At 31.9% G+C, this 12,454-nt stretch overlaps 1 protein-coding gene across 1 annotated transcript in view; it reads left to right on the top strand.

Annotated features, from left to right (window-relative positions):
• MS3_00002020 (uncharacterized protein) overlaps positions 1–12,454 on the top strand; it is an 83,626-nt gene that overhangs the window by 29,819 nt on the left and 41,353 nt on the right. Inside the window, exons 11-15 of the mRNA XM_051209578.1 lie at positions 6,273–6,449; positions 6,874–6,987; positions 8,693–8,806; positions 9,240–9,353; positions 11,457–11,570. Coding sequence (XP_051075037.1) covers positions 6,273–6,449; positions 6,874–6,987; positions 8,693–8,806; positions 9,240–9,353; positions 11,457–11,570 — 633 coding nt within the window. The remainder of the gene's footprint in view (positions 1–6,272; positions 6,450–6,873; positions 6,988–8,692; positions 8,807–9,239; positions 9,354–11,456; positions 11,571–12,454) is intronic.

Here is a 12,454-nt window from a genome sequence, read left to right on the forward strand (position 1 = left end):
GTTTGTTTATGTGCAATATTTTGTAAAGAGCACCAGTTTACAGTATAACATCTGTTTAGTGCTCTATATTCTTTGTGTGATATCAATCCATGATTTAAATTATCCACCTATATTTCCATCAATACAATTTAAGTAAAAATCTATTACATTGTGAATTATTTTATCTAACGTCCTTTAAATACAAAACAGAAAACCCCTATATATCTATGTTGTAACAGAGCTTTAGATTGTTAATGCTAGTAGCATATATGAAAATATGTAAGATACGTTTTTACCAAAAATGTATTTAAAAGTATAGTTTAAGTTATTAATCAGACTGACATCTGTTAAACGTTACTTTTTTTATGAAACAGAAGAACCCTGTACATGAGAATTTCTGTAAATCATTAGTTACTTATTGAAAGTTGTCTCTCCAACATCTGCTTCACACATCTGTATGTCTATTATATACCAAAATTTATTATCTTTCCATCGTATTGTTTTCATATATGCTTTTTTAATTAGTTTATAAAATAAGTAAGTGATTATGGTAATAATAAATGTTTATGTGTTCATTGTATATCTGAATGTTTTCCTACGGACTCTTTATTGCAAAACAAGTTCATATTAGCAAATCTGAAGAGTATAAATAGGAGGGAAATAATTATGATAAAAAAGTATTTTACAGGTTGAAATCATGAGTCAATTGAAGCTAGACCACCATGAAAAACCTGGAAGCACTGGACGGTTTTCTATGGTGGTTTAGCTTCAATTGACTCATGATTTCAACCTGTGGAATTTCTAAAAATCTCCACAAAACCCATTCTGATATATATATATATAGTTATTATTATTACACTACCTACGATTTCGAAACCTCCCATCATTCTTCCATAATATTTACATCTAACCAAGTAAACAGATTTACATGGAATAACCAACTCGAAATTGTTATCCTGAGAAATATATCAGACGATGTTTTTCACTCCCAAATAACGACATCTTATCACAGATTGAAACAGTTGAAAACATTCATCATAAAAAGTTTTATTCAATTAAAATAACCATCATCAATTGGATATCTTTGCCACGAAACAAACTGTAATGTTTACCGAATGATAGTAGGTAGTTATATAATGAAGCAATATACCTTTATTTATAAGCTCCACATCAAATTTAGTAATAGTATCTGTGTAGTTTCACCCTGATAACTTCAAATATCGTGGAATTCGTAATGACAGTGTGAAATCGCTAACTCTCTCTTTTTTCCCAACCATTTTCATTCTGGTTAATGATCATCTATAAATAATTAGAATAAACTTTTCAATATTATCCCTAGATTTTGAACTGTGAACTAAATCATCTATCTTTTAGACAGGGATATTGTTGAACTCTGTTTGACTGTATTTTTGCAAATGAAAATTTACGATTCTTTAGCATTTTTTTAGCACATAAATTTTCCTTAGATTTTTTCCATTAGGTGTTACCATAAAATCCGTAGAAACACAGATTTGTAAATGAATTTGGCCTATTTCTTTTAAAATACTATCTAAGAAATGTGAACCATCCAATAAATAACATATTACCTAGTTAAATATCTTCAGTTGGTTAATGAATTAACCGTAAGCTCATGTAAATTATATCTGTTCTTTAAAATACCAAAAACTGATAATATTCTTCGCTTGAATTACTTGGACCTTAAAAGAAATAAAATTAGCCGATTTCTTCCAACCTACTTCAACTGTACTAAGTGGCTTCCGAGAATACAAAAAAACATCAAACTTTAGTATCATTAGTAAAGTTTGGCTTGATCATCTCAAATAGACTGGGCGTTGGGTGTAGGATGTACTAATTAAAACTGAAATGACACATATGAATGTTCATACACTTAGTTACCAAGATCAAGCAGTCGAGCAGAATAACATGAATTCATTTTATTTCATTAAGTTCTCATCAGCTGCTTACAATCTATAATATTTTAGAACCAAAATTAACGTCAAATTTGCTTACTGATAACAGTTAAATATGTATCATCGTGGTAAAATAGTGGTTCGAATAAGTGTAATGTGGTTGCAGACATAAAGAACTTTGAGAGAAGATCCTAGATCATCAGATATAATAACAAGAGATCATCGAGCTAAGATAATTCCTTTGTTATTTAACGAAATAGTCGAACATTCATTGGAATCGCTATTCCACCATGATGGTACATATTTAATTTTACTGTTATAAGTATATAAACTTCACGATCATTTTGATTTTAAAATATTATAGGTTTTAAACAGCTGATGTGAAGCTAATGAATTAAAATGTTCAATTCTGTGTCCTTGTTTTTTTCATTATACATAAGTGAAATTCTGACGTTTCACGGTTCAGCATAAACCATCACTTTAATAAGTTCATTAGTAATTTCATTCAGTCATCTATCTATCTTTTAAAGAAGCGACTTACACTAAGCTGTTAGACTTCAAATATTCAATTTTCTACTCAACGAGATAATAAAAAGCATTTTATTTTGTTATCACAACATTAATAACGTAAAATATATCATACACAAAATATCTTTCAAACTATACCTATAATCACTGGTTGAAATCATGAGTCAATTGAAGCTAGACCACCATAGAAAACCTGGAAGCACTGGACGACTGTTTCGTCCTAGTATGGGACTCCTCAGCAGTGCGCATCCGCGATCCCGCACCCCGCGGGATTAAAACCAGGTCTGTTGTGAGATATCAGCTCACTGAAGACAATGGTGTACGGTGGCGCAACTTCGTGGATTGGTTGAAGTTAGACATTAACACCGTTGGATGCCGGCTCAGTGGTCTAATGTTTAAGTGCTCGCGCGCGAAACCAGCAGGCCCAGGGTTCGAATCCCGTGGGGTGCGCGATCGTGGAGGCGCACTGCTGACGAGTCCCGTGCTAGGACGAAACGGCCGTCCAGTGCTTTCAGGTTTTCCATGGTGGTCTAGCTTCAACTGACTCATGATTTCAATCTGTGAAAATTTCTAAAATCTCCACAAACCCCTTGTGATAATAATCCTTATTTATTCAAAACAATTGAAAGAGTCACAAGAATGACGTAACAAACTAAGGTTAACGTCACAATTGTATGCATTTGAATATATATATATCATACATCTACCAAGTCACCTGCTCTTGTGGAGCTAGGTACATAGACCGTAGCAAGCGCTCGCTTTCAATTCAGATACGAGAACATATCCCTGTGGGGTGGGAGGAGAACAGTTAGAAGTTCTATTCTTGGACAGCTGATCGACTCTATTCATTCTATCGATTCACAGGTTGATTTTAAAATTTGTGTGTACAATTCGTACAAATCTACATAGATTTCTTCGTATCCAACTCCTTAAAATAGCAGAAGCTCTTGCTATCCATTAGCTCAAGCCAGAATTGTTCATACAAAAGAAATACGTTCTATCGTTATCGTTACCATGGCTTTAATCTATTATTACTGTTATTATTATTTTCCCATTTTGTTATTCCCCTCTCCCTATACTCATATTCTCATGATTTTATTCATAATTGTTTCTGATATAACTTCACTTAAATGTGCACCTATATGACCTTTAATTACTTTCAACTATTGTAACAAAAACATTTTAATCATCTTACTGTATTCACATTATAATTCGTTGATCTCAATCAAAAACTTAATAGTCTCCACAACCCCTATACTAGTAATCAACATGTGCTCACTAGTGACTAGCTTCGTAAGGGAATTCTCGGAGTTCTAGTGAGAAGCCGTGACCAGTGGAGCTAATCCTTGTCGGGTAGGGACAGGTATCTACCTCAGTACAACGGAAGTTGGTCGCGCAATTTCGTGGATTGGTTGATGTTAGAAACTATCACCATTGGATGCCGGCTCAGTGGTCCAGTTGGTTAAGCGTTCGCACGCGAGACCGAAGTCCCTGGGTTCGAGTCCCGCGAGCGGGGTCGTGGATGCGCACTGCTGAGGAGTCCCGCAATAGGACGAAACGGCCGTCCAGTGCTTCCAGGTTTTCAATTGTGGTGGTCTAACATCAATCGGTTCATGATCTCAATCAAAAGCTTAATAATCTCCACAACCCCTATACTAGATAGCTTATTAGTTTTATTGTTATTGTCACATTACGTAATCAAGTATCATAATTGTTCTATTGCATCATCATATTTATTCCTTGTTCATATGTCCTCATGAAACTAATACTTTAATATAAGATTTTCATATATATATACGATTGTGCACCTTGATAATAAATTCGTTGAAATGAGATCCCTTCTCTGAACTTTTTAAATGTTTAAATTGGAATTATAGGTCAGCATATGCAAGCGTAATATGAACAGTCTTTTAAATCTCTTACTGTGTTTGAATAAGCGAAACAATAAATTTTTCATGTCATTTTGTTAAATCTTTACTAAGATGGTAACCAAATTAGGTCACAGTATTAGGTAAAACTAATTTTGTTTGCTTAAAAAGTAAATTTTTAGTTAATTCAACTAATGAAAATGACCTGATGATTTATTAAAAGACAAATAGATTAAGAAACATTCTATGATCATTCGAATAGATTATGTGTAAGTCACTGAATTAAACATCATGCTTTTAAAACCACATTTGTGAGGGTATTTGTTCCCTTTGTTACAGATAGTCATACTATGATGAATGAATTGTCCCCTTTAAGAAAAACTTCTTCATGTGTAATATTATTTTAAAGGTTTTAGTATTCATAGAAGTTATGTATGAAATATTTAGAGGCAAATCATGTCATGTTTCACCTTAAATAATCTTACTTTTGTGAAATCTGTACAGAATTTGTAATCTTTTCTTAGAATATATAATTAATACCTTTGAGGTTAACAAACCTTTCGTTGTAATGTATTGAACTAAGGACAGGAAAATACATTGTTATTATTATTTTGAAACATCTGGTTTGTTCCTTTTTTCGAATTCTGTCTTCGATTTGATATATTTTCCCGAACGATAAGTGGGCTGTAGTATATTAACTGGAAAAAAACTATGATATTTTGTGAAATCCTTGTATTTATTTCCAATGAAAATCTACCATCAAATCAGATGAAGTATTTGTATAATACAGTGATTGTAGCAAGAAATATTTGAATAAACTAAATATCCCAAGTTAAATGTATGGAGTGAAGTTACTTATAATAACAATATGATAGGAGTTATTTTGTATGGTAATTAGACATTTTTCAATAATCGGTCATTAACGTTAATCTAAAGGTGAATGATTCACTGTCGAAATATCTAAGGTTAATTATACTTATAGCTAGTGATGCCAGCAAGAACTAAACGAGGGTTTAAATCTCTTCCTGATTGCCTACAAATTCCATTTACTGTCTGAGATCCTTTTGATTATGAATCTTGACGGTGGTAAAGTTTGACTAATGATTAACCCTGAAGTGGCATGTATTCGAAATACCGTAATGTAATTTATAAACATTTTCAAATCTATTGACACCATTCTAATTTTTTATGTTAAACAAAATGGTAAAAGACATTAAATCACGAAAAATATCCACATAACTGTATGATTCGAATAAACGTTCCCTGGGTTACTTTATTCGTACTTTATACCCAGGAGTATTAGCCTTGCATAATAGTGTATCTGATTTGTCTTAGATTTTTTTAGGTTAGTACGAATAAACGTTTTACTATATACTCCTCAAATTTCCATGATTAATAATAATACGGAAACTTTAACTGCCCTATATCAAGTAAAGGAAATTTTTATAGAAGTGAATATGAAGTTTACCACAAATGTTTTTCTCAAATTATGTTTGGCATAGGAGGGTCTAATTACTTTCCCTTCGATTCTCATTATTTTCTTGTTTTGCCTACAAATCAGTAGATGAATGAATTTGTGACACAGCAGTTCTTATATCATCAAGGAGTCCAAGTGTAGAGAACATTAAATACTTTATTTGCACATCTTCCATCAGTTGTCTCTTACAAACTTCATCGTTCCTTCATTTCTGTTGTTATTAAAACTGCTCTCTGTTTACATTCCTGTTTGCCTCATTTAATTATTCTTGACGTTCTGCTGCCACGCATTCCACTTCTGATTAGTGTTACATACTACTTATGTCGACAGACATAAGTGGCATACCCCGCACTTGTACTTTTAGAAGAAAAACAAATAGATAATTTATGTAACAAACGAAAACAAAATCGTAAATTATTTATATTTCCTAATTCCATAATACCGTTACGTAGTGTGTTATCCACTATTTAGCAGAAAAAAAATTTACCAAATCGATTGTTTATTTTATAGATCCATGTTCTAAATGTCGTCGTAATGAGATTTGTGAAAATGGTATATGTATAGCAAGTGGTGTTGATCTATGTGAAGGGATTCAGTGTGGAGAACAAGCGTTCTGTCAAGATGGTGCTTGCGTTTGTACACCAGGTTATACTGGCGACCCAGTTGTCAAATGTTATGAAGAAAGAGGTGAGTTTACGACATTAAATGTAAAACAATTAATCCCCTTTGATAAATTTGGGTAATGTAATAAGAAGACAAAATCATCAGACCTATGTGACATATTGCGTCACTATATCACATAGTTCTGATAATTTTGTCTTCTGATTACAATATCCGTAATTAAATACTATCTATGTCTTATTTGCATAATCAATACTTTTTTCTTCACTTGGGGATTTTAGCTACTTTTTTTATCATATCCGATAAAAATCCTCTCTATAATACACATTATAGTCAATATCTGAGACTAATAGTCACGAAGATCTCTCTAATATTTGTTTCTTGGGGTGATATATATATATATATATATATATATATATATATATATATATATATATAAAGAGAGATAGATTATTTTTGCCAGAATATATAACATCTCTCATTTTATTAGATCGATGTTTTCAAGTACGTTGTCATCCAAATGCACAATGTTATAATAACGAATGTCATTGTGTAGAAGGTTTTCAAGGTGATGGGTATTATGATTGTAAGCCTGAAGTTTACGGTAAGTTAGTTTCCCTTGACTATCCCTTTCTTTCATTCCTTTCGTGTGATTTCATCTTCACACAGCTTGTTATTGTGTTTTGAAACAGTGCATTTACGTAAACTCCGACTATGCCCTTTCCCATTCTGTTTTTTTTTAAAGAAATACTACAATTTCAAATGCTAAATTCTTAAGTTTATTTATTATTTGACGTAGAAACACCTAATTTTTTGCATTACCACGGTACGTCTGCATGCCTTCCTAAATTCAACTGTATAACAATAATTTATGCAGAGATTTTCTAAGTGTTTTATTCAATCTATTTTTATTGAATACCTGTCTTTAAGATACTGAACATAGTAGACGTGCATATTATTCTTCTACACTCCATTTTTGACATCTTATGTTTGTACTCAGTACAATGATATATTTTATGGCATACTAACATCATGAATATTATAAACTCTGCATCAAAAATTTCTTTGATCATGTGCCTTATAATGAATAAATATCCTAAATACTTATTTATCCAGATCGAAAAAAAGAAGTTTAATACTATTCAAGCATTCACCATTAATTATATCTACTTAAATCATACATCTAACAAATAATCTCTGATCAACATGCTTAACCTACCATGGTTAAGAAGATTATTTCTTAGAAAGTAGTTCGAAAAAGATCCAGAGTTATCGGATGGTGAGTGGAGCTTTGAAGTAATAATCTATGTTTAGTGAATAACATCAGTTTCATTCTGTTATTGGACTTCTTGGCGCTGAGCATCGACGATCTCATACGCCTAATTTGAACCCAGGACCTTCGGTTTCGTCCTACATCTGAGTTACATGTACGGGGTTGTAGATATACACTGCTGAGGGTTCTCATATTACAATTTTATAAGTTTTAAATTGATACCTTTCTTCTCTACTTCCATTCTTTGGAGATAAATTTGACCAGATTTTAGTTTGTTTCAAAGTTACTCATCTCCATCTATTTGTTGTATACGATAACTTTTCTAACTTGGTGTTTTACAACTCCTAAGATTACTTAGAATTTATAATTATGTTTTTCAAGTTTGATTTTGATCAAATTTACTTTCTCAATGATCGCATATAACTCCTCGCCTAGTTTTATCTCAGGGTTAAAGTTCACGAAAAACAATGACTCATTCAATTAAAATATAACATTTTTTCTGAAATACTACAATTAGCATTGCCGATTTGCGAATAGCGATAACTACTAAGGTTTTTTCTTAGTGAATCTTATTTACATGAAACTTTACACTCACTAAGCTTAAACAGTTGAGTAAGCTTATGTACCAGAAATAAATGTTTACAGAGGAAGACTTTGTACCTCTAATCTACTTTAGTTCGTAACTGCAACCACATGATGTTTAAAGCTCCACACTATATGGTCAGTTAAGGTTTATTAAGAAAATATTCCATGTTAATAAAAATTCTGACCCTTTAGTGATCATGAATCTTTTAAACAAAAAAAAATAATGTACTGAGGCCTTGGATTATTTTGATCTGAGATTGTTTTCAAGTAACAGCTAGAAATGATGTAAGGAAACATAGTCATCGTCCTTTCAAATAGTCTCAACCCTGGTGCATAATCTATTGTTAATTGGCTCGCCGTATTCTCAAATAAAACATTTAAAATCAGTTGACAATACAATCTATATTTTGTTCAAATTTAATTTTTGTTTTCATAAACATTATTATACAAGATCCATGCTCTGAGGTTAGGTGTCATCCATATGCTAAATGCAGAAAAGGTAACTGTGAGTGTCTGCCTGACTATTATGGTGATGGTTATCATGTTTGTAAACCACGTAATTATGGTAAGTTAAAAGAAAATGATGAAGCACTAACACGCATGGATTCATTATTTGTATATAGATTCATAGCAGGGAGATTGACTATAAATACAGCTACTTTATCAAAAGATATGTGTGCATGTTTATATTCTTGACATCATATAAGATAGAAAATTGGTGTGTTATAAAAACATATGCTATCTCTATACATAATCCATTTTACTTAATTATAAAATATAACTTAATTTACCTTGCTTTAAAAATAAATACTTCAAAGAAACAATATATAAAATATTTTATAGCACGATAAGTTATGCTAGAATTTCATTTGAATGCTATGTAACATTGCATATTGCCATACTACCTTGGTGTCATTTACTCATGAGTTGCACATTTTCAAACACCACTCATCCACTTAAGTGTTCGCTTGTAACTTATAATAATCATTCTGATATAGATCCATGTGATTATGTTCAATGTCACCAGTATGGATATTGTATTAATGGTAGCTGTCAGTGTCGCACTGGATTCGAAGGAAATGGTTACTACGACTGTCGCCGTATTCAAGTAGGTGGGTAAGACTACTAAAAGACCTATATTTTGATTGAAATATCCCAGAAATTTACAAAAAAAATGTAGGAAGTTTGGAGCGTATTTTGTCAGTGAGTGTTTTCTTAAATAACTCACCAACTAACATCTATTGTTTAGACAGATAAATTTAAGTACATCGGTTAGATCGCATACTTCTAATAAATAAGAAAATATGTTTTCAAAGTAGTTATTTAATTCTCATAGTATAGGCAGAATACAGGAACTTTCATATGAATGATAAACATTTATAAAAAAGTTAAGAAAGAAGAAATTCTGCAATATAACTGTAGGCCCAATACATCAATAAAAAGAAGCTTTTACTGAATATGTAATTCGTTAAAATTTGAAGCCTTTACTACCTTCCTCAATCATGTTAATACATTTAAGAGTTAATCCACAGCTGTCAACAAAGTGGCAGTTCATTGTTCTTCATCTATTATAAAATTCTTCCTAACTCACTTTACATATACACATCCTATTTCAAAGTAAAAACACATTCTCTTTGAAAAAAACTTTGTGGTTATAATGGTATTCCACATATAGGTTATAATATAAACAAATGTGACTCTGCCTTGTAGATAAACGATAACGGGTCTTTCATTGAGCATGAGTTTTTTTATTTTCTCAAGGGTGGTAACTCTATAAAACTTTAAAGTAGTATCGTAATGAACGAGAACACATGTGAGAACAACTAATCGCATTTTAGCACAAAATCACAAATTTCTTTCATCAAATGTGAAAACTATATTAGCAAATACTTTATCTGCGAATCCTCCATTAATTGTCTCAAACTTCATCGTTCCATCATTGCCATAACATTTACCCTCTGTTCCCGTTCTTCCTAATCTTCTGCTGCCAGGCATTCCACTTCTGAGTGGCGTTACATACTGCTTATGTCGACATAAGTAGCATTTATCACAGTAGTACAATAGTTTTTTTTAAGTTTCTTTTTAAGATTTATTATTGCTTTTTAAAGTGTCTTCAATTTACTTTGTTCATCAAAGCGAAAACTGAAGATGATTCTGACTGATTATACTTTAAACATATACAATCGAAATTATTTCGTTTAACGAGTTTATATGCACTTTTCACTTTATTAATGAAATGATAATGCAGCTATACTCTTACTCTTACAGTACTTATTACATAATTATGTGCTTAGTAACTGTTAAGATTCTATCAATGACTGAATACTAACATTCATAAAACAATTGCCACACAACTAATATATTCATTTTCAGTTAGAAGATATCTTTGCAAGAATTCCACGAACAATTGCTAATGTAAATTTGTAAACAGTAGAGAAGATTTGTAGCTCAGGTGGTTGATTTAGTTGTGAAGCATTCAGTGTTTATCTGAACAACATCATCAACAAAAATTTCAGACAGAAATGAAGTGTTCTAACCATTCAAAAAAATCAAGGCCAAATATAAAACCAATAATCAGATCAAAGGGCGATACAATCAAAATAAGGAGGTAGATAATGACAGGTTAAAGCTCAACAATAACCAATCATAGAGATCGACAGGATAAGATGTGAGTCATATGAGGAGAAATTCGAACACTTCACTTCTACGTGAATTTATTCAGAAGAACAATGAAAACTCAACGATCAAACCATCTAACTGAGACAACAAAACTTCATCTAAATTAGTATATATCAGTATAGACTTGTGGAGATTGATAAGTTTTCGATCGAGATCATGAACCGATTGATGTTAGACCACCACTGAGGTTAAGTGTACGCGTGTGATACTGAAGTCCCTGGGTTCGAATCCCACAAGCGGGATCGTGGATGCGCACTGCTGAGGGGTCCCACAACAGGACGAAATAGCCGTCCAGTGCTTCCAGGTTTTCAGTGGTGGTCTAACATCAATCGCTTCATGATCTCGATCATAAATTGATAAATATTTATCAGTGGGAATGAATAGAAACAATGCAGTTTTATTTTAAATTATTTTTGATGATCAACTCTGAAATTAATAATACTATCATATAAATAGAATAAATGTGTACTAAATGTTTTAAATATGCATCACTAACAAACTTTTTTTTAATTATTTTAATACTACCCTAACAACAGATCCTTGTTCTCATGTACAATGTCATTATGATGCCACATGTCACAATGGTGTTTGTACATGTAAAGATGGTTATATTGGTGATGGTTATAGGGAGTGTAGACCTAGAGAAACCGGTGAGTAGGTTGACAGAGTAAATACAAATTTACAAATACAATAAAAAGCATTAGCATGTTGGTTTGCAATATTTGCTCAGCAAAGAAAAGAGTAAAAATCGGAATGCTATTTTTAGCATGTGAGTAGAAAATATGTAGTATTTTAGTTATTTTACCCCTAACTTACCCATGTAATACTGATTTATTATCTAGCGTGGTTTTCACTTTATTTTTATGTGATTTTTATTATTTTTGTTCCCCTCACCTTTTAATTTACCCAGTCGACCTTTTATTTTCCATATAAGGTGTCTTAACAAGTATATGTATGATCAGATTGTTTAAAATGCATTACGCAGATATATCACATAATTCTGGTAATTTTTTATCTTCCCATCGCACTATCCAAACATTCTAAACTTGTAAATGTTATCTCAGAGATTGTAGTTGCTACCGGGTAACCATAGGTCAAAATAACATTTAAATTGTCTATTTATTGTTTTCTCATATCCAATTGAATATTTTTCATTTATTCGTAAACTTTTACTAGATTATGATCATACTGACTGAAACATGATGATAACTATTATAAAAATGTTTATAACTCAATGAATCTTATTGTTTAAAGTAACTTTGTCATTGAATAACTTGAATTTATGATTTGTACACATTATATCGATACTTCTACTATGTTCTCTTAACACCAAACTAAAAATTATTATGGTTGAATTCATGAGTCAATTGAAGTTAGACCAGCATGGAAAACCTGGGAGCACTGGACGGCCGTTTCATCCTAGTATGAGACTCTTCAGCAATGCTCATCCGTGATCCCGCCTCTCGAGATTTGAACCCAGGACCTATCAGTCTCGCGCGAGGACGTCTAACCTATAGACCACTGAGCTGGCCGG

The sequence above is a fragment of the Schistosoma haematobium genome, chromosome 1, assembly GCF_000699445.3.
Source record: "Schistosoma haematobium chromosome 1, whole genome shotgun sequence".
In the NCBI taxonomy this organism is placed as follows: Eukaryota; Metazoa; Platyhelminthes; class Trematoda; order Strigeidida; family Schistosomatidae; genus Schistosoma; species Schistosoma haematobium.